The sequence below is a fragment of the Gorilla gorilla genome, chromosome 1 (genome assembly GCF_029281585.2).
Source record: "Gorilla gorilla gorilla isolate KB3781 chromosome 1, NHGRI_mGorGor1-v2.1_pri, whole genome shotgun sequence".
Taxonomy (NCBI): Eukaryota; Metazoa; Chordata; class Mammalia; order Primates; family Hominidae; genus Gorilla; species Gorilla gorilla.
In genome coordinates this window covers 142,826,431-142,850,870 of record NC_073224.2, presented here as the reverse complement: position 1 = coordinate 142,850,870, position 24,440 = coordinate 142,826,431, and the positions used below count along the sequence as shown (strand labels likewise).

Below are 24,440 nucleotides of genomic sequence, written 5' to 3'. Positions count from 1 at the left end.
GATATCCTCAGAGATATCAGAGAGGAGGTCCCAGCTGCTTGAGATAGTATTTGAAGAAAAAAAAAAGTTTCCTCCAAGTGTGGCATGATTAAGAGCAATACAGAATGAGGAAGTAGCACATGCTAAGACGTGGAGGTATTTTACACATTTATTTTGATATAATTTATTTTCGAAAAACTCTATGCTACAAAAAGGAAAAAAAGAAGTTTAAAAAGCACTTTTTGGGCAATTGCTTTAGTATTGATGAAAGGTGGCAAGGACGCAAGTTGAGGTCACACATGTGGGATGGTGTGGAGAGTTGGGATAAGCAGAGGCCACATTTATAGAGCCCCTGCCCTGTTCCTACAGGTCTTGCCTCTCTTTGTCTGCACACAACCCTATAAGATCTGCTTACTCTTCTTCATTTTATTGACAAGAGAATTGAGGCACAGAGAGGTAAGGTGACTTGCCCAAAGTCTCAAGTGGCCAATTGACAGAGTTAGTATTCAACCTGGAAAATCTGTCTCCAGAACCTGAGCTCTAAGCCACTAATCTTATTTTGAAGGCGTTATTCCAATTTTGTATTCCCCATGAAACCTGGCCCAAGGCCTGACCCATTGCTGGACCTTGGAAAATGATTATTGTTTGAATAAATCCATGCTCTCCTATCTGTTTATTTCAAAGATTCCATGCTATGAAGCATGAAGCATAGGCATGAGCATAGGCAATCCCACTGCCTACAAGTAGAGAAGCTGGAAATGGAGGTCCTGGCCTTCTGCTTCAAGACAGCTGCCTTTTTCGCTCCTTCGTACTCTTTATAGTGCCTAACCAGCAGATCCAACCACCCAGTGACACCAATCTGAAGAGCCAATATTTATTAATATTTAATTTTATGAGTATAAAATTAAGCTAATACTTATCAAGCAAGTTCTACATGCAGGCACTGTGCTAAGCACTTTACGTGCATTATCCCCTTTAGATCTCTTGATAATGCTAAGCAGCTGATCCTTGGGAAAGTGGCATATTGATCAACAGCATGGATTCGGGAGGTGAACTGCATGGGTTCAGATCTTAGCTCTGCCATTTACCAGCAGTGTGGTGTGTGAAATCTGTTTAATATATCAGTACCTCAGTTTCCTCATCTAATAATAGTACCTACTTCATAAGATTGCTGTGATGGTTAAATAAATTATTGGCTGTTGAGTATTTGGAATAGTACCTGACATGGTGACTGCTAAGTGGTAGCTGTTATCAGTAATTTTCTTTCTACATCTGTTTACAATTGAGAAAAGTGAGGTTTACATTATTAAGTACCTTCCACACAAAGACACAGCTAAGAGCCAGAGCCAGGATTCAAACACAGGGAATTTGATTCCAGAATCTGCATTCTGAACCAACTCCAGAAGATTCAGTTCCCATGGTATATAACCTCTGTGAAGCATCCTTTGTCTTCCCAGACGAATTTAAGGATGGCTTTATCTATACTTGCATAATAGCAATAAAATAAAATGTTCAACATTTTATTAGAAATGTAGAACACCGTATTGGTATATTTTCCATTTTCACAGTGGCTGGTATCTAGTAGGCTCTTAATAAATATATGTTGTTAGTCTAAACCCTATTGCTAAATATTTCTTCAATCCATTCCCTCCTCCCTAACCCTATTACTGCTGCCTTATTAGTCCAGGCACTCAAAATTTCTTGCTTGAGCAGATGTAACAGCATCCTAATTAGACTTTGTGTGCTGCCTACCCTGCACCATACCCTGTGATATGAGATAATATTAGTGAGTCTTTTTTCTGTGCAACCAAAAGAATCTACAGTTTTCCAGCTGATAAAATTGATCCAAAAGCTAAATGTTTATACATACAGCCCAATAATTTCATGATAATTTGAGCAGCCTTGCCACCCAAAAGTCCTTAATAATTGCTATTTGTTGAGTGTAGAACTATCTCTGTTATTTAAAGCATGGTGATGAAGAGTGTTGATTTGTAAACACCAATGTAAAAACAGTTGACCTGATAGTCATATGCAAAATATGGTTTGTTTGTTTTTTACTGTTGCTATACCAAATAAGTCATCTTAAAATTTTAACTATATGACAAGTTCCATGTAGGTCTGTTCATGATCATTAACATCCTCTTTAAGGAAGGTGTCTTGGTCCATTCAAGCTACTATAACAAAGTAGCATAGACTGGATGGCTTATAAACAACAGAAAGGTATTTCTCACAGTTCTGGAGGCTGAGAGGTCCAAGGTCAAGTTGTCTGTAGATTCTGTGTCTGGTGAGGGCCTATTTCCTGGTTCGTAGATAGCAACTTCTTGCTGTGTTCTGACACCCTGCAAGGGGTGAATAAGCTCCCTAGGCCCTCTTTTATAAGGGCACTAATCCCATTCACGAGAGCTCTGCTCTTATGACCTAAGCATCCCTTAAAAGGCCCCACTTCCTAATACCATCACCTTGTTGGTTAGGATTTCACCATGCAAATTCCCGCTTGCCATGGTATTTAATATATTCACAGGTTTCAGGGATTAAGATATAGGTAACTTTGGGGGCAGTGGGGCGGGGAGCATTATTCTGTCTACCATGCAGAACAATAAAGATAATATGAACTTTCAGCTACAGGGGTTACATGTGGCCTGAAAATAAAGCCACATAAAGAAGAACAGAGAGATGAAGGGAAACAGTTCTGATGATGCCACTGTTTGAAATTCTGAATTCAGTAAAAACTTCAGTGAACTCTATTCCTGGGCTTTTAAGTTATGTGAGGCAATAAAATTCCTTTTTCTTTTCCTAAACCAGTTTGAGTTGGTTTTCTGTCACTTGAAATCAAACATCCTTACTGATATGGGGCGGGAAAGAAAAGGAAGAGGTAGGGCGGAAAGAGAAGAAAGAGTTCATTGCAAATTTAATGATCAATCCTAAGCAAATGTGAGAAGGCTGAAGCGGTTATACATGTAGAAGGCAAAGAAGATATGAACTTAGGAAGAGATAAACTTTAGACATATTGAGTTTAGGGCTTGTATATGAATATACATTGTATTTGAATAAAATATACATTTGTATTCAAATATATACATATAGGTTTGGGTTTTAGAGAAGTCAGGATGAAAGAAAGATTTGGGGATATCTAATACTTTTCCCTTTATCTTTAATATGCATGTTTTTATCTATGGTGTTCTTGGTTTTCTAGATCCTTGGATTCCTATACTTCCATCTTCAGCAGAGGAGAGCATAAAGACATCACATTCTTGTCTTTAAGAAACTTTCAAAGTTTTAAGGGTTAGCTCATGTTTATATTGTGATGGAAAGCAATGTTATTGGCCATAATTGTTGGCAAGACTTTGTAGCGTGATAAAAATGACTCATGCTCGTAGTCTCAAAAGAGAAAGAGAAAATGAGGTGTTACTGTTTCCCCCCACCCCAACCACATATGCTGGTTGAAGTCTCATTGAAACATCCTAGCCTATAAGAAAGAAGAGCAAGATGTGGTCTCCCAAATGTTGCAAAACTGAAATGGAGTGTAAAAATATTCATGATTTGTTTTCTACAGTCCTATCCCAAATCCCTAACCCCTTTCTACCTATTTTACTCAAAAGCTGCTCTTCTAAAATTGAGGAAATAAGCATCTTTGAGTTTCTTGCCTGAAGACATAAATCAAATTGAAAGGCTCTTATCTTCCACTCAGGTTCTTATGCTTTCAAGACAAAACATGCAGACTTAACCTCTTCATTCATCTTAAATTTTAACATACATGTATATATGCACACTCATGGATGTGTATATGCATATATATTAATATATTTGGTTCTTTATTATTGACCAAATACCTAGGTTTCATAGAGATGGATACCATAGAAGCCAGGAAAGATGAATAAGCCAACACTATTAATAGGCAGGTAGATCTCATTTTCAGTAGAAACACATAAAGGAAAATTACTGGTGAGAGAGGAGGTCTTGACCCATATGTTGATTAATGCAAATCTTTGAAAACTGCCAAAAGCGTATAAACTTGAATGCATCAATGGTAGTGGAATAAGGAAGGCAGGGCCATAGAAAGACAGAAACAGACAGAAGGCTCTTGGTGCTTGCAGAATACAGCGTATGAAAAAGCACGATATAAATTCTGTAAACAAGTAACTGCACAGATTCATAAATCAATATGACTCACTACTATAGACTATTTGCCAGTGACAAAATAACTTGGATTCTTTTATAATGTAGAAGTTTATAGTGCATACCAGAATAGTAAATGAAAGACAGTATCAAAGTTTATAAATGCTCTAGATCAGCTAACGAAAGGTTAACACACTCAACAAGACAGTCAGCCATGCTTGTTTCCAATGCAAATAGCACTATCCAATTTAAAGATGTCACCTGTAATTTTAAAAATTTAAGCAGAAAATCCATATTAATTAATAAAAGATGTGCCATATTAATTAATGCTACCATATTAATTAACAAAGGGGAGCACTATAGACTACAGGAACTTCCCAGAACCATTAAGGGTCCGGTCCAAATTTTCACCCGGCAGGCAGTTTGCTGAATTTTGCGCATATGTAAGTGGAAAATGTTACAGCTCTGGGTAGATACTAGTGTGTTTAATGGCCTTCCTGTTAATTGGATTAACTTCATGGGATAGAAGCAGACCAAATCCTGCCAGGTAACAAACTCATTCCTAAGGGCAGTACCTTTCAGACAATATTATTACATGATTTTGCCAGCCCATCTGCTGGTAACCTAAGACCATGCAAAAGTGAAAAATGCATCTCCAAATATCCATATTACAGCAAAATATCTAATGCTCAGAAAGATTATCTGACAAAGGGCATTGCCTGAATATCAAGTCAATTTAACTTCATTGCCAAATACAGTTCCGATTAAACATGTCAGTTTATGGAAGTCATTTATTTGCTTTGTGTTTTAATTTCCTTTTTAAAAAATATAGAAATAACCAGCTTATAGAATTAGGGAGGTAAAATGAGATCATTTAATATTTATATATTTTCATATTTATATACTAATATATAAATATATAAACATGTTCATTTTAATCACATTCACCTTTTCAATTATATATATTTTATTACTAAAATCTTTTATTTTTGACAGAATTGGTTAACTTACTCTTTTTTTTTTTGTGACAGAGTCTCACACTGTTGCCCTAGCTGGAGTGCAGTGGTGCAATCTCAGCTCACTGCAACCTCTGTCTCCCAGGTTGAAGCAATTCTCCTGCCTCAGCCTCCCAGGTAGCTGGGATTACAAGCATGTGCCACCACGCCCAGCTAATTTTTGTATTTTTAGTAGAGACAGGGTTTCACTATGTTGGCCAGGCTGGTCTAGAACACCTGACCTCGTGATTCACCCACCTCGGCCTCCCAAAGTACTGGGATTACAGGCGTGAGCCACCGTGCCCAGTCGATTAACTTACTCTTAAAAATAAATCTTGATCTTTCCATTGCATGGAGTACTTTTTTTTTTCCAGATAGCCATGACAAATGTCAGCCTAAGAAGTCATACTATCAGTTACTACTATGACCATCTGACTTTGAGTCTAGCAAATGTAGATTTTAGTTAGTGGCCGTATATCTTTTAAAACTGTATTTGAAATTTCTACGCTCATGAACAACAGTAATTATATCTAACTTATTAAGTGTATGACTATTATCTTCTCCATTTTATAGATAAGGAAATTGAGGCTGAGCAGTCTAGTTAATGTATCCAAGTTCAGCAAGTGGCAGATGTAGATTCTACTATCCTGTGTGTAAGGTGAATAACTGTTTTCATATTAGTAGGAAGTTTTAAGAGACTCCAGTGAAGATGGGGATCATGCACTGTGGACTGTATAGTGAGTGATTGGAGTAACAGGTTTAAATATAAACTCTGCCCTTGGCAATGTATGGTCTTGGGAAAATCACAGAAACTCCTAAGCCTTGTTTTTTCATCTGTGAAATGGAGCTGATAACCTCTACCTGACTACATTTCTGTGCAGTTAAATGAGATGTTTCATTACATTTCAATTTCGGCATTTTATTTTTTTGGTCAATGAAGTTTTAAAACAAAGCTAGATTTTTTTTCAGCATTAAAAACATAAGATTTATATAAAAATTCTCAAGTATCTACAAGTAATTTATTTCTTGACATTATACAAAGTCAGCATAAAATTTTAAGCCATTTCAATGTATTGACAAAGCTCTACCATAAGTATTTTATAAGATAAACTTGTGATGGTGTCATAGGACAATGTAACATCTTAGTTACTGTTTTCTTATTATTGAAATTATCTATTTGTTATAAAGTATAATTTGATTAGATGAGTTCTGATACAAACATTTTTTAACTGAATACATATTAAACATTGTATTTAACTCACTATTAATGAGGGAATGGTTAAGATTTACAAGTAGTCCCGGTATGAACATTTTAATCTTAAAAATACATGAGACAAAATATGAAATATATTCAAACATTTGTTTTTTAGTGTTTCACTATAGGATGTTTTTAAATAAGAAAAACAGTAATTGAATACTTATTCATTGAAGAGTCACTGTTTCATTTTATCCTCACAATAACCTTAACCTTAGGTGGTACAAACTATTTTAATACCAACTTTACAGATTGGGAAGTTGAGGTTTGGATGTCTGAGGTGACAAGCAATTAAGAGGCAGCAGGGTATCAAACTTCAAATACATACTAATCCTCAAACTTTGGGGGTAACGAAGGTCACATATAGTTGGAATAGTGGCGGGAGGCCTTCCTAGGAGGGTCTTGAATTCCATTTTAATTTGTTAAAACGTGGAGAAATCTTGAGGGTTTTATAACAATGGAGAAATATGATAGGATATGCAGGTTGGCAAGCAATCTAGGAGAGTGCTTGCATGAGTGGGAGTGAGATATTCCTACAAGAGCTGGATAATACATAATGGAAGAATGAATCATGGCAGTGTGTACGATGGAAAACTGGAGAAAGCCTTAGGAGATGTTTTAGAGGTAAAATTGTTAGACATGGTAACTGACTGGATGTGGGTATGGAACAGAAAAAGTAGGGAAATAACTATTTTGATATTGGAATTAAGTTAAAAATATTTAAATACAGCAAGTGCTCAGGTACTCAGAAGTCCAACTTACAGGTATAGATGTTGGCATTAACTGTACAGAAAAGGTGATAACACCAGTCAGAGTGGGAGAGGGGGAAGACATCCCAAGGAGCATCTTGCAGATTGCTTCTGGTTCATGGTTCCTATAGATTTTAGCTATTGTCTTTTACTATCCTACCTCAGCTTACCTTTGTAGTCATTTAAGTAACTCAGGCTCTCCAATCTCTTGACGTTTGCAATTGCTGTTTCACCTCTGGAACACACTCTCTATTATTCATGACATTGGTTTCTTCCCATCCATCAGGACTTACCTGCCCACACTAGGAGGAATAAGTACCTTCCTCAACTCCGTCTCAGGCCTTGTTGTTACTGCCAGAGCACTTATCATAGTTTGCACTTAATTTATTTGCTTGATTTTTGTATCATCCTCTAACAGGCCCAACCAGTAAGGCAGGAGCCATGTTTGTCTTGTTCATAGTTGAATCCCTATCAGCTAGGAAGTGCTTGGCATAAAGAAGTTACTTAATATTTTTGAATGAGTGAACAAAGTGCGGATTCTGATTCCTTGAGGGATTCTAGTGTGATCCAAACCTGTCTCTCTGTCTCCACCTTACTTCCAACCACGTTCCTTTTGTCCTAGCTAATTCAAGCTTTTGTGGTTTTCCAAACATTCCAGACTTCTTAAACCTCTGTGCTCTCTCTTGTTTTCACTGCTTGAGGTGTCCTTCTCTTGTTACCTATTTAGGAAATTCCTTTATGAGCTCATATTCAGAAAGATTAAATAATCTGTCCAAGATGATACAGATAATGAGTGGCAGCTGTCGTATTCAATCCAGTTCTGTTTATTCCAAAGCCCAAACTTTTAATCACTGTGCAATATTGATAATCACATGTTAAAAATATTATATTTTATGAAAAATCAATGTATCCCAAATTAAAGAGATATGTTTTAATCAAGTTGTTGAATACATGAGAAAACTTCTAAATAAAAGAGCCAAAGTTTAAAAAAAAAACAAACTTGGCTTAATTGTCATCTTGTTAAGAGAGTATACCTTTGATGTCCCTGCTCTCAAGATTGCTTTCCTAGCATTCACCACATGTTACCTACTATTTCCCCTGTACATTGTAAGCACCTTGAAGTTAGGGAGTGCCGTGGTCTGAATGTCTATGTTTCCTCAAAATTCATATGTTGAAATTTCCATATCCAAGGCGATGGTATTAAGAGGTAGAGCTTTTGAGAGGTGATTAAATCAGGAAGGTGGAACCCTCGTTAATGACATTAGTGCCCTCATAAATAGGCCCAAGGGCCTATGTTCATCGCTCTACCATGTGAGGACACAGCCATAAGGTGCAATCTCTGTACCATAAAACAGGCCCTTGCCAGACCTCGAATCTACTGGCACCTTGATCTTGGAATTCCCAGCCTCTGGAACTGTGAGAAATGTTTTTTGTTGTTGTTGTTGTTTGTTTTTTGCTGTTTATAAGCTACATAATTTATGGTAATTTATTATAGCAGCCCTAACAGATTAAGACAAGGAGCATTCATCATTCGAGTTCATACCCTCAGCCCTTAGTCCAGTGCTTGGTTCACTGTATAATAGCTGCTTCCTAAATATTTGTTGAATGAATAAATGGTTGGTTGAACAAAAGGATGAAGGCATGTAGCATATTAGACATAACCAAGGGCACCTACAAACATATCTAAACAGTTATATGACCTGGAACAAGTTAGTTAGACTCTTTAAGCACCTATGTCTTCATTTTTAAATGGAAAAAAATATAGCACTTACCTGTGATCTTTATAACATTCCAATGTAATAATACATGTTGTATTAGTCATGATTGTCCAGAGAAACATAACTGATACACTTTATATATTTAGTTAAAAAATTCATTTATTATTTTAATGAATGAACACACATAATTGTGGAAGCTTGATGAGTCCCAACTTTGATAGGGGAAGCCTGCAAGCTGGCCTCTCAGAAAAGAGCTATAGTTCAAGTCCAAAGGCAGTCTGATATACAACCAGAAAGAGCCAATGATGTAGATGAAGGCTGAAGGCAGTCTGCTGGAGAATTCCTTCCTGCTCGAGGGAGGTCAGCCTTTGTTCTAGCCAGGCCTTCCACTGGTTGGATGAGGCCCACCCACATTATGAAGGGCAATTTGCTTTACTCAGAGTCCACTAATTTTCATGTAAATCTAACCCCAAAACACACACCCTCACAGAAACATGGAGAATAATGCTTGACTAAGTGTCTGGGTACTGCAGCCCAGCCAAGCTGACACAAAGAATTAACTATCATATATGTAGAACATTTAGTACAGCTTCTCAGACATTCGTTAGGAAGTGCTCACTAACCACACTCTCTTTTCTGGTCTTATGTCCCCAGTCATGTCTGGAGGTAAGGTGCCATGAGAATGTGTGTGTTAGGGTCAATGGCTCCTGGTGTCTTGCTGGATGGGAATAATGTGGTTTTCATTCTTCCTTATTATGAGTCTCTCTGTAAATAACATATGTAAAATTGAGTTATGTTTTCTACACACAACATGGATAAGAAAGACTTCTTGGTACACAATAGAAAGTGAATACAACAGAAAGAAATGTGTGTAAGGAAGAAACTAGTATAAAATCATGGATTGCCATGGCCTAACCCTGGTCACTTGTAGTTCTCCACAGTAGTTACAGAAACAGTTAAAGTATTTTGCCCTCTCTTTCTCAGAAAAAAATGCAAAGGTCATGATTATTTCTTTAATCTTGATCAAGGAAATTTCTGCCTGGCATTTGGCATTCAGTATCTTGAAGAGGACTCAGGTGTGTACATACATGGGATATCTTTTATAATATTCCCAGAAGGCTACTAAACTCCCAGAACTCCCAGAGTGAAAAACTCTCATCAGATTCAGGTAGGGGGTAAGACATTATGATGGCATCCACGTAGCCCTGGTAAATCTCTTTTCTAGATTACTGGAACTGTTTTCTAAGTGTTACCAACTCCAAAAGTTAAAATCCCTCACCACGACAAGAATGCAAAGAGAGTCAATTTATATGAGTCAATAATATCACATAACTATCTAAGCAGTAATATTAAGTGAGGTGTGTACTTGCTACAGTGAGACTGGCACTTTCAGACAGGCAGGCAGGCTGCCACTTTCCATTTGTCCCTGCCCATGGGCCATTGCAAGAATCCTGGCCTGTTCCCAGTAAAAGATGCCTTTTGGCAGAATAGAATCTAATTCAGTAGGTAAAGATGGGTAAGAAGGACAGGAAGTGAAACATTTGAGTGACTGCACTATTATCACCCTTATTTTACTTAAACTAACATGAGTTTTATATCTGGATGGAATGCTCTATAGGACTAACCAAAAACTGCTCTATTTCAAAATCTAAATGGTTTATATGAAATTATATTTGCAAATGAGGCAGCAAAAGACCATATTTAAAATGCTTTATGATATTTTATTTGATATTATTCAGTAATACAGGTTTTGTGGCAAATATGCATTTCTAAAAGTGCATAATGAAATATTTTATTTTTCTAGCTCTTGAATTTGTCATAGAAATAAGCCATAGATTGTTATTTTCTGATTTACTACTTATAGATTCATATTGAAGATGCCATGAAGAGGAGATAAATGAGTTTATATGACACTATTTACTGATTATGAAAATAGACAAATACAAAAATATTATCTAATAACAAAAATATATTTCTTTTAAACATAACCACTAAAACAGAGTAGTCAAACTGATTTGGCACACTTAATATATATTATCAACATTATATTTTTCATTCTTGAATAATGAAGCATTGCATACTTTGAGCTTTGTTCAAACATTAGTTGCTATAATCATGAAGGTGACTATTAAAACCAGTCAGAGCCCGTATGTGCACAGCAAAAGAGTGGTAACCAGGATCTATCCTATCATCTCATTTTGTTAGGAACATAGTTTAAAGAGAAATGCCATTAAAAGAGGATGAGTTTGGACACCCATCTCACGCATGAGTAGTGAATGGTATTTAGTTGGTAAATATTCTCACTATCCTCTATCCAACACCAAAAATAAGCAATTTCAGCAAAGGGGATTTTACTTAATAAAGTTCTACAAACTCAATTTTAGGCTTTCTTTTCCTGTCATAGCAAATAATTTTTTTGACTTTCTTCATTTGTACTTTATGGAGCTAATTACATTTTCTTAGAAACAGCATTAAAATTAAAGGTAATTTTTAATGATAAAATGTTTCCTTGGATACATTTTCTTGTATGTTAAAGAGTACTTTGTTTCAAAATGCTTAATTTCACTTACAATTAGAAATCAAATATGGAGCACAGCACAGGGCAATTTGGAAACTGTCACACTAATTGCCACAAAAAAGTTAATTTTTCACATAAGACAACTGGCAATGAACATCCAATTAACTGCCACACAGTTATTTAACTACTATCCTCAGAAAAGAATTATTCTATTTTATGACCATTAATTGAATGGTCATTGACATGAGACATTTTTTACACTTACAAATGTATTTTGAAATTACATATTTTTACTTAGAAAATGTATATTTGTTTTAATTTGGAAAGAGCTGAACACAAGGATCATGATTTTAAAAGATCAGCATATGTAGGTGACATGAAAGTTCACAGCAACTGTTTCACAAATCACCTTAACACACCGAATTCACAGATAAGGGTACGCCTCTCTTTGGTTCATAAGGTGTTGTCCTGGAAACCATTTTGATGCAGTCGACAATAGGGCAAACACTGAGACACAGAGTACAGCCTGTACAAGTGTCGGTTATGGTGGGCAGGTGGGTTTCTGGATCAAACTGTATAGCCTGCAAACAGAAATAGAGGGTATTGATGTCACTGACCACAAAGGTCAACAATGTCCCCATTTTAGCATCAACATTTTTCTCTGCTGCAGAGGAGCCACACTATGAGACAACTACGTCCAGCTCTATGGTGCAACTATAGCAACAGTTGAGCTGACAGAGGAGGAAAAAAAGAGCGAGAAAAGAAATCCTTTTAAATTAAAAACACAATGTTTAAAATTCCTTAGGGGTATTTTTCTTCATTGTGTGAGGAAAATATGTCATAACATAGTCACTCTCTAGTTTTCTTTGTTCTGAGCAGAGTTCGGGTCTTTCCAGTTCTACCAGGATGGGGCGTCTTCTACCTGTGGATTTTGGGGGACTTTCACACGTCCTCCTTTTCCTCTTCACACTCTTTGTTCTTGACAGTGGAAAAGTGTTACTGTCAGATTCTGAGGCAATGAATACATTTGTTTGGATTTCAAATAATGCATGTAGTTTTTAGAAGAAAGCAGAAGAAAAAAATTAGCTTAACAGTCAGCTTTGAGTTTTGAAGATTTCCAAGCTGACTCTAGTCATTGTCCACCAAGAAGGGGAAAAAACACTGAATGGAGAGCCAGGAAAACTGGTGTCCAGTCCTGGCCCTGACACTATTGAGCCCAGATTACCACAGCCAGGCCTCCAGCTCTGAAATGGCTTAGGATTTTGAGAAATTTTACAATTTTCCTTCCCCCGTCTTCCTCTATTCCCCCCCTCCCTTCCTCCCTCCCTTCCTCTCTTTTTCTTTCCACGAAGCAATGTAGAATAAGCAATTAAAAATACCAAGTATGAAATTCAGGACCGAGTTTTTTTTAAAAAAAGATATGATGATTATTTTCCCACTAAAGAGAAACATTTCAATGATGAAAAATGACATGTAAGACCTCAGCGGAAGTTACAGGATTTCTATCTAGGAGGGATTTCAGGGCAGCTATGTAGGGGTGGATCATGGTGTCAGAGGGGATTTAGGAAACTTGCCTGGCAGTCTCACTTGCAAAAAAAAATACAAGAGTTTTACTCAGACTGTGTACTACTTTGAAGTGACTAAGTCAGGGCTGAGGAAATTACAAGGGACAATAAGTGTCTCTCCACCCCCATGGTACTCCTTGAGGCCAGGTCTACAAATCTTACATTTTCAAGGAATTGCATTATTTTGATTTTTTTCCTGTCTCATACCAATGTTATAATTCAATTATATATGTGTGTGTATATATATATATATATATAGTTGTTTAAAAAATTCCCTCCTCCAAATGAAGCTGCATGCAACTATGTTTTTTCTCTTTTATGCACATATAAATGAAAATAATATTTTCAGAGTAAATCATGATAGTTGCTTAATATTTTTTAAAAGTCTGATCTTTAAGGAAATAAACATATATTTGAACAAGAACTATAGCTATAGCAAGTCATGAGAATATTTGTCCACACAAATTGGTGCTATGTTTTGTAAAACAACATTTTAAGGTGCTGTTTGGATGAGTAAAAATGATTTATCTTCCTTACGTACCCTTTTATATAAATGGAAACTCAATGAAGTAACTGATAAAAATTAAGACTAATGCTTAGAAATATACTTTGAAAATCTGCAAAGATATAAAACTTTATGTTCAATTAAAAATTTTGGTTTTCTATTTTTATCTTCTGAGACAGAAGAATCAAAGAACTTTCTAAGTCTCTTAAAATGCATACTTGTGATTTTCTTTCTCATTACTAAGAAGATTTTTCTAAAGTTGTTCCAAGTCTAGAATTCCACGGTGGGAGCCATAAGTTCTAAGATTTAAGATATTAGAGAGCTGATGCTCTGATAGTTATAGGACTTCCTGACTGATCTCTGATTGGTTAATTTGAAAGATGACATGAAAGTAAATGTGATATGGCTAGCACTTTATAAAAATAACGGTTAAGACAGCTTTTAGCTAGAAAAAAGGTGATGAATTGAGTAAAAATTTGGTGTAGAACTGTGAAACTAGGAAGAAAAATTAATAGTTTTTTTAAAATTAAAATATGTCTGTCATAAGAATATGCAAAATCCCACCATGAGCAGTATGGAATCTGCCCCTAGGTTGAATAAGGTACACAAACTTCTCTTTTTAAACATGGGGACATTTTATTATGAATTTCGAACATTCCATTGATCATTTCTTAAAAAGATCTTTTTTTACTTATAGCTTGAAAAATATAATAAAAACAATATTGTATAGTTTTTAGCAATTTTTAATAGTTCAGTAGTTTTCCAAAACTTTAAAATTTGCTTTCTCCAAACTCTACTTCTTAAGAAATTCTTTTGCTTTCACAATACATCAGGCTTTTGAGAAGAAACGTATGTTTAAAAGTATTGTTATGATCATTTTTTCATTCATTTCTAAAATTCAACCAGTTAAAAGTCATAGTTGTGCCAAACTCTTTAAAAAATAGCAGGTTATAAATATATAGGAAGTAAATGAAGAAGCAAATTACAAGCCAAAGAGAAATTCACAGAATGTGTTTTCAAGAGAATAGCCCACTAGAAGGAGTCAAATCCCCAATTTTTCTTTCTTTTTCTTTTTCTTTTTCTTTTCTTTTCTTTTCTTTCTTTCTTTCTTTTTCTTTTTTTTTTTTTTTTCCTGCATGGTAGATGCTCTGCTGAGGACTGAGGAGCTGGAAAGTAGCTATGGCTCACTTCATGAGGGAAGAATACATCTCTTAGGCTTTTCCAGCTTCAGAGGAATTCCTGGGACCAACCTATACAACTCGTTGGTGGGAAAGTGCTTCTTTCTGACTGTAGTAAAAGCCTAATCAATACTGAATGGAAGAGAACTCTCTTTTGGCAGAAGGAATCATAGCCTTTCAGAGTAATGGCCATAAATGGTAGTTCTGTTCCCTTTCCTCTGTATTAAAGCATAATGCTTTCCTAGTATTCCTAATTTTGTGTGCATTTCTCTTTTCAGTTGGATTTTTCTCTCTAATGTTGTGGCTGATGAAATGGTATAAAAATGATTCTGTGCATTAAATGCTGGCATAGTAAAAGTTACAAGTTTCCTTTTAAAAAAAGACCATATTATAAGGGTGACAGGACAGAAAGATGTACTGTTGCAGAAGAGCAATATTTGGCACCACTGGTTTAAATTTCACACATAGCAACAGAAAATGCTTTCTGCCACAAAAACGAGAAGAAACATGTCTCATAGCATTCTAATTCCAGCAGGATTCTTACCTGGTAGCCGGAATCATTACAGGTCATGTAGCATTTACCACAGTTGATACACATTTCTTCATCAATCATAGCCACAACTTGCTCTACGTTGCTCAGTTCACCAAATGTTCCAAGGTACTGCAGTGCTTTTCCTATTACATCCTAAAAATAGCCACTGAATTACTTAGCAAGCTCATTTTAAAACATTTTCATGTAATAATTAATATCACTCAGCATTTTCCTGTTTTTATACAATGTTGCATTATATTAACTTGGGAGACTGGATAGCATAATTCTCATAGATAAGCTTTTTACGATAATTATAGCTTAGATGTTTGTCTTCTGAAAGATGGGCAATATGCATGCCTAGCTTAGAAATACGAGACCTAATTAACTGCATTCAATAGGTTTTTGACTGGATAATTGAAAACAGCATTTCTGTGGACAGAAAGAATAAATGACACCCGTTTGAGTTGTTATGGCTAACTTTTTCTCATTTTTGGACCTTGAAGGACCAAAAGTAATACAAAGTGACAAAGGGTAATACACTATGCTAGAAAAGTTTAGATTGCTCATAATGAAGGGAATACGAGTGTGAATGTTATGCATTTATTTCACTGCATGAGGATTTTAGATTTTAATTTAAAAAGTGCTGTGATAGAATACTCACCTGTCATGTCTTGAAGAGTACGTAACATTATTTAAAAATTCTAATTTATGTTAATTGATTAGGTTGATCCAATAATTGAGTCAGATGCTCTTTTACTTTAAAGAAGTAGAATTTTCTTCATTCACCATTGAAGATCTTTCATGTGATTACATATTGCTTTGTTCTTCATACTAATTGGGAGTGTGCCTAATATGTGAAGCACAGACTATGTTTCATCAACAATAAGAAACATTTTGCTTCATAAAACAAAACAAAAGAATGTAGCAATGTCAAATTAGCATGCTGTCAAGATTTTTGCTTTTGTTTTTAACTATTAACATGAGAATCTTGTTTGAATTCAAGGTCCATGTTCAAGGAGGTTTGACTCTTACTTAAAATCATCTTTCCATATTCTCTTTGGTATTGCATTTTCTGCTATTCTTATAATCTTGCTTACTCTTCTTTACTTTTTTTTTCTATTTGATCTCTAAATTATAATATACTCATTATCATGGAATTTCAAACTGAGACAAAGTTTACATTTTTATACAGTTCCTTTGTGTATCTCTCAAGTGATAAGATGCTAGAAAACTTCCAATATTGTCTTCCCTATTTTCTTTATAATGCGTTGAAGTTATAATTTCAACTATACTGCAGTCTGTTTGTAGGTGGGCACTTGACATCCAAATCAATATTTCCATTTTGAAATGCTCCCATAAACTCAAGATCTACATTTATCAGCTGCATAATGAGCACTGTCATTAGAGATTGGTACTTCAGATTCTCTACTCACTGAACTTATCATCAACAACACGAACTGGGTCTTCCTTTGTATTTCTTTAGTTTTGTGAATAGCATTAGGATTTTTCCAATCATGGAGTCTTGGAATTTCATAGTTATATGTCACTACATAACTTGCTCCAATATCTCCTATCTGTTGCCAAGTCTGGGTTCCAGATGTGCAATATCTTTTGAATCCTTTCCATGTTTACTGCCATCTTTAAACATTATTAATGAATTTCTCATTAATTTTAATGCAATTGTAAGAGACTACTTGATAAGTTTCATCCTCACATTCTTCCTTTCCCACTCTATCCTGGGCAATGCTGCCATCTTAATCTAGGATGTAAGACACAGACTAAATTTCTCACTACCTTATTCAAAAATCTGTTGAATTAGGCACAGGCTTACCACGCTGGCATTTAAGGCTTTCTGCAAACATGTCTTTTTCTATCTTATTTCTCAGTTTCAAACACCATGCACTTCAGCTACACTGGAGGACACACTTTTCAACTGACCCATCTGAGATCTAACATTAGGTTAAATCCTCTGTCTAAGATACCTTTCATTCCTAACTCCACTTTGCAAAATCCCAAGCATCCTTCAAAGACATCTCGAATGCCACTACTTCATGAAGATTTCCTTAATCCTTCCTTCTTCTTTCCTAACCAAATGTGAGGACGTGATCTCTCTTTCTTCCTCTTTCTCACCTTTTCCCCTTTTCCTCCCTTCCTTGCCCTCTCTCCTCCATATCCTCTTTCTTAAAAATTTTTTTGATGGCCTATGGTATTATATCTATTATGTGGAACTAATGACAACAGATACCTTTTGAGTCCTTAATATATTTCAGGCCAGTGCCATACGTTTTACACATTTTCTCACTTAAACCTCATGCATTTAATAGTTGATGATGTGACTGAGATTTAAAGTATCCAATTAAGTAAATGATGAAGCAGGGATTAAGAACCAGTGTTGCCTGTTTAAATACCACGATCATCAGCACTCTGCTATGCTGACTCATTTGTTATTCTGTATTTAGCAAATTCTAATTCATGTTATGGATATTTTCTACATTTAGCTTCCCATGTTGTGGTCTCTTAGTAAGCTTTAATTCATCTGTGTATCTCATGTGGTGTATCCTGTTTCTGGAGATCATTGAAACACAATGGGTACTCAAATATTTGTTAACATAAATATAAATTTTATATATCTACACACTAAACCTATAATGTGGTAGTAGGCACATAGTGGGATGAAGTAATAGCTATTTTACTGAACATTTTTATTGATATGAGTATTTTAAATACAAAATAATCATAGTCAAAGTATCTGGATATGTGTAATATTTCCCAGTACTATTTTAAAATAATAAATTCAAGAGGTCACTATCTGGCTGTAAAAGCCCATTTATATATGATAGAAAATAATTTTTTAAATCTAGTAAATAAATCAACCCAAAGAGTTGTTTCACTGAATCAGATCATGATGACTAAAATCATCAATAAATATTCAAATGATGATTATACAGGAAACTCTCTAGGCAGTCAACAAGTGTATAAGCCTTCTTCAAAAGAAACATTGTATATGCCTTAGAAATTTTATGTGGAGCAAGTCCACATTCTGTGTACATTAAATATGCCTTTTCCTCTATATTGGAGATTTGCTTTTGTCATTTATTAAAACATCATTGTTTAATGTGAAACCAACGTGGAGCCTCTAGAATTTATTAGCACATGGTGTTAACAATTCATCCCTTATTAATTACAATTTTTTAAGAAAATTATATTTTTTTCTTTATCTCGAAGAGGATAAAAGAATGACAACTATTTTAAATCATTTTGGGAAAGAGTAGCAAAAAAAATTATTCCATGCGGCTAAAAATGTGGACATTTGTTTTAATCCCAAAGCCTCCAGGTAGTACTACCAGCTTATGAATACCCTTGAGTAGATGTCCTGGAATCTGGAGTTGGCTGAAAGATGCATAAAATCAGGAAGTCACATATGGCTAGTCTCCAGCCCCTCTTGTACACACATCTGTGGAGATCAGGGAACCCATATTCATTATTCCAATTCATTATTACACCCATTTGGATGTATGAAGGTTCAGCAGTATGGTGTAGCCATCCCTGATTAGTGGAAATGGTTATATGTAGATATGTATGTGGAGAAAGCAATGTTAAATCTTTTAAATTATAGATGATAACACTTAATTTTAATGTAGGTGTTCAAGGAATGGATGTTGCAAAGTACTACAGAATTCCAAGATCCCATTATTATCAATTTATTACTTGTTTGAGATAGTTAAAAGTTGTCGTTGTTTTGTTTTGCTTTGTTTTGTTTGAGACAGAGTCTCGCTCTGTTTGCCCAGGCTGGAGTGCAGTGGTGCGATCTCGGTTCACTGCAAGCTCTGCCTCCTGGGTTCAAGCGATTCTCCTCCCTCAGCCTCCCAAGTAGCTGGGGCTACAGGCGCCCGCCACCACGCCCGGCTAATTTTTGTATTTTTAGTAGAGCCGGGTTTCACCATATTGGCCAGGCTGGTCTCAAACTCTTGACCTTGTGTCCACCCGCCTTGGCCTCCCAAAGTGCTGGGATTACAGGCGTGAGCCACGGCGCCTTGCCTAGTTTTTTTTTTTTTTTTTTTTAATAGACCAGTCAATGTTTCTGTTTGATATAAAGTTTAAGGCCAAAGAGTGAGGAACTAGACAGCCCTGATTCCGTCCCTGATGTTTCATTCTGAATTTATTACGACTAATATTAATTTATTAGTTTTGGCCTATTTTTAATAGCTGATGGAAGTATTTTCAAATTGTGATTATCTAGCATGTTAGCTGTTCTTTCTAGCTTCAAGTCTTCATATTTGATTCGCATGTATCATATCACTTTCTACTGCATGCCTATGGCTCTCGCCCTATCTTAAAGTAAAACAAAAGTCATAAGATGAACCATTGTAAGTCACACTATCGTAAAGTAAAAAGAAAAATCATAAGACGAACCATTGTTAAGTTCTTAAGATGAACCATTGTAAAATAAAAAAAAAATCATAAGATAAACCATTGTAGGTCAGGATTGTCTGCACTTTGTACAACTTCTGCAAATAAGTATCCTTCAAAAACCAGGACCCAGAACAGCATGCTGTGGGCAGTCACTATGACTTCTAACCTAAAAACATTCAATATTTAAATTATTTGGATGTAGCTATTTAATCATTTAACTATTTCCTTATCTGTACCATTACCAATGTCATATCTTTTTATGGTATATTCACTTCTTGCCTAATACATCTTTCAAAACAGAAAATGAGATAATTCAGTTTGCTCTTACTGAATTTATGCTGATTTTTAACTTCTTCCTTTACTAATGCTCCCAAGTCAAAAGCTGAATGACGTTTGTAGGATTCCTTTGGGGTTAGATCTCAATCTTTCTGATTTGTTTCCATCTTTTCCCTACTTCCCCTACAACATCCACCTTTTTCTTTGGTAAAGAACCTGGAGTAACATTTATTTTTCATCAGTGTGGTATAATGATCTCTTACAAAAGCACTTAAAAATATAGCAGGTGCCTTATTCTGGATATTCTATATATGCCCTCTGAGCAGAAGGCAGACAGGAGTACTGTACAGTAAGAAAAGGACATCTTAAGTTTAAATTTGGCAGAACTCTGATAACTAAGGACTCGGCTTGAATATGCTGAGAGCAGAGGGCAGAGACAAAGTATGATCCAGAAAATGAAGTATTAGATTGGCCGGCGAGGGTGAGAGAAGCAAGTAAATCAAGAGATTGAGTAGAGGCAAGTGAGACTTTTGGAACCAAAGTAGTGAGAGCGGCTTGGGTGAGAGGGAGATTATTAGTGAGAGAGTCAGATGAGTAAGGATTGGCCGGGAGCAAAGTTGGTTCAGTACCTGTCTGTGGCCCTGATCACTGTATTTTTTCTATCTGGGATGAGCTCAGGCTTTAAAGTGGTAATGTCTTGCAAGACACTTTGGATTTAAATTCATTTAATGAAGGCAAGTGTATTTCTACAATATCCTTAGGTATCTTAGGTTTTAACTCTCAAATATATTTTCTCTACTCTTTTTAGTTCTGATAAAATTCTTTACGGGATTCTAGAAAGATAATAGGAGTCAAACAGTTCTCTCTAATTATAATTTAACAGTGTACCACCTGCTCTAAGTAGTGAGTATTAATAGACAAAATATGTTGCTATTTTTCCTAATATTTTCTCCAAACTCAGATCATTTGAGGCTTTAGCACTTCTGACCTGTCCTTAAATCTTGATGCCACCCTTTTACTTCATCATTGGTAATGTGATCTGTCTTTTCTCATATAAGCACCAAACACTGAGTTATCTAAATGCATAACCTTTTTCTTACTTCTTAGGAAACTTAGTGATTATATAATCAAATTTGTACTTGTCAGCTTCTCATTTTTCCTGATCCATCTTCAGGTTAGAGTTGCTGACTATAAGATAATATCTATTGTTTTCTCTGAACTTCCTGAAATTAGGTTTACTAAAGGTGGGATACTTGCATTTCTAAGCTCAGACTTCCTTTCATTGGCCTAATAAACTCTAAGTTAACGTGGAATGGTTACTTTCCTTCAAGATTCCTTTAGCTGCCATTTTCTTCAAACAGACTTTTTTAGCCAGTAATAAGCCAAAGCAGCAAGTCCCCTCATTACTTGTCTCTCTTTTGTGAGACTGAATTTCCAACAAGGCAATTCAATAATTTTTCCGATGTTTTGCCTTTAGTGGAGTGGGATTTCCATCTGAAGTTTGCAAAGGCTTTCATCGCTCCTCTGTCTTGCCTGTCCCTATTAACCATCTGGTTACAAGGTCTCTGATGCAGTCCCAGGGTAACATTTGTTTTTCTTTCATTTCACTCTCCTGCAGCTGCTTCCTCCATACTCCACCCTCAGGTTTGTGGATTTCCATGCATGTGTATAATTTTTTTGATAGATACTGCTTCTCCCCTAGCCCTTCCATCAGACCCATTTATTCCAGACAATATACACCTTTTCATGCCATAATCTGGTCAGGAATCACATTTCTACAAATCCCCATAAGACTTAAGGGATTATTTTACCAAATTCTCTTCAGTTTTTAAAGTTCAGTTTGATAATTTTCATCTGCTATGTGTTGGTACAGGGACAAGTGAGAATATTAACCTTGTTCCCAGCCCATTTCTCTGGTATCTTTTGGAAATTGCTGGGCAAGGCCTCCACTATTTTTCTTTCTGTTCCCTCCTGTTTATGCTCCATAGTATCCAATATGGTCTTGCAGTTTTATCTGAGTACTCTTCTCTTTCCTTTCACAATTCAATTGAAATAATAAAGCACTCAATCAGGCTGACTGGTGTCCCGCCAACACTGTCTTGCCAGTCTTATGAGATGCAGTCCATCTCTTACTAGAAGCAGCAGGAAGAAGAGATGAAAACATCACTAGTGCCCCTAAACCATTCATTTTCCTACCCAGAAATTCAAAGACATTAGAGATACATTCCCGGCTTCATAAGGAGAATGAGAATTCATTCTCATACATATCAACAGAAGTGGAAAGCATTCGGGGGACTTTATAAGTCTTGGCAGACTCTCAAGTCTCTGTTATATGCTGCCTTGGAATAAAGCACGTTTCTCATTTAACTGGGCCAAATGTGCACACTGTCACTTCAGTTCTCTCAGCGAGGAAACGAAACTGCCTCCTGTAGGAGGCATTGTCTGGTTTCTTTTCTCTAGCACAGGTGAACCTGTAGAATATGTCAGGAGCTTCTTCAGAAGGTCCTTGTTCATCTTTTAGAAGGAAATCTTTATACTCATTGCAGGAGGCCAGGTTTCTTTTTCTTCTTTTATCTCATTCTTTCCCATCAGCTTTCCAGTACTTCTTTTGATACCCTCTTCTTCCTCAGAATCTTTTTCTTTCTGTTTCCCTTATGGAATTGGTAGCTTCATAATATGGGCCATACGCATGGTAAATGCTATGCTATTATGCATTGGAAATGAAGATGTGGTGTTGACAAAAAGGAAATCATGCAGATTCCAGGCTGTCCCCAGGGCCCCAGATCATTCCCAGGGGTAGGACGGAGGGCCTCTGAGGCCATTTTGTTTTTGTTTTTGTTTTTGTTTTTTTTTAGTTTCAAGGGGCTGGGAGAATCAGGATGTATGTTGTCTAGCAAAGATTTCTGGTTCTCAAGGACTCTCTAGTCCCTGGATAACACTGGGCATAACTATGCTTGATGTTCAGATGAAATTCATAGCAGTTTAATCAGTTGATCCCATTGCTTTTTTATATTCTGTTATTAATACTGATTTATAAAACCCAGTTATTTTCCTCATTATTGCTTCTCAGTTCTGTGCTTTCTATGAATTCCAATTTAACAAAAGAATGAGCTTACCATTTTGATGTCACTATCTGCTTGATCCAGGGATTATGTATTGGATTTAAGGTCCCATGGCTGCAGGTTATTACAAGTATGTTTGAATACTGTGCTTTGCAAACATACTGATTTGCTTGAAATGCCACCTTCCTTTTCTTTCTTATTTCTATGTTTCATGAGAGACAGCAGAGGACAGTGCTTAAGGGCCCAAGGTTTAGAGCTACCCTTTGGAATCAAATCTTGGCTTTGATATCTTCCTAGCTGTGTGACCTTAGGAAAGTTATTTAACCTCTCTGTTTATCAATTGCTTACTCCATAATAGCACAGAGGGTTATTGTGAGGATTAAATGAGCTAATTCGCAAGCACGTAGTGATGCTTGAAACCTCATAAGTACTCAATAAATATTAGCTTTTATTATTAATTCTCTGCTTAATTAACACTAATTTATTAAACTCCATTTTAAATATCACCATCTCTGTGAAGCTTTCCACAATTACCCGAGGCAGAACTAATCCCTTTCACTCCTCTGTTTTCCCAGAGCATTTTGTACATATTTGATTGAACTGTAAATAATTTTTAACATGTGTCTTTCTCCCTTGCTAGACTATGAGCTCCATAAGGATAGACGTCTTTCTTTTTAAAATTCACGTTGTATTCCTAGTTTCTAGCACAATTTCTGGATTGCAGCAAGTGCATAATAAATATATGTTAGCACTACATCTCCATCGAGATTGCAAACATCCTGAGCCTTGGACCATGCCGTGTCTGTTTTTTTGAATCTCCTGCAGTCCTTAGCACACTGCTGATCACATAGCAAATACTAAATACATACTTGCTGATTGACTGATATTGAAACTGCCTACCTCTGAAGAAATAGACCATTAAGTCATTAAGGCATTTGAAAGGAAAAAAGAACAAAAGATCAGATCTACTGAGCATAGCTTGCTTAGAAATATTATTGTTGCATTCCCAACCAGGGAAGATGGGGTAGATCAGAAACTTGAATGCATGACAGAAAAACTTGTTCAGACGAGAGGGGCTTAGTTAACTTTGTGGGACACTGGGGTTCTTTCTACAGCAGATGGGGAATAATGTACTGTGGAAGCTGAGACGATAAACAAAGCAGTGTCATGGAGTTTAAACTATCGAACAGAGGAATCTATAAAGAGGCCAGCAGAGAGGAGGGAAGAAACAAGCTAAAATAAACAGATGGGTGGACAGAGAAAATATTAAGCATGAAAACAGATAACCCAGGTCCTCCAGGAAAAAGGGAAGTAGGAAAAATGGTATGTCAAGAAAGAAGAAACACTCTAGGGAAAACACTGAAGTAATCATGTAGCAGCAAATACATGGCGTGCCTGGGTGTGTGCTAAAAAACAGCAACAACAACCACAATAAAAGGACAAGAAGCAATGTCTGATGCATGTGCAGACAGAAATTGACTTTAAAGGGAATGTGGCCATTAATATCAACGTGGACTGAAAAATCACACAGCCACATCATCTAGATGTGGTCTGAAATAATGGGCAAAACGGCAGGGAC

At 36.1% G+C, this 24,440-nt stretch overlaps 1 protein-coding gene across 2 annotated transcripts in view; it reads right to left on the bottom strand.

Annotated features, from left to right (window-relative positions):
• Positions 1 to 10,512: 10,512 nt before the first annotated feature.
• Positions 10,513 to 24,440, bottom strand: part of DPYD (dihydropyrimidine dehydrogenase) — an 841,965-nt gene continuing 828,037 nt past the window's right edge. For both annotated transcript variants that reach the window (XM_031002041.3, XM_055373871.2), the window contains 2 exons: positions 15,123 to 15,263; positions 10,513 to 11,911 (listed from right to left, as the gene is read on the bottom strand). In XM_031002041.3, coding sequence (XP_030857901.3) covers positions 11,741 to 11,911; positions 15,123 to 15,263 — 312 coding nt within the window. In that variant the 3' untranslated portion in view covers positions 10,513 to 11,740. The remainder of the gene's footprint in view (positions 11,912 to 15,122; positions 15,264 to 24,440) is intronic.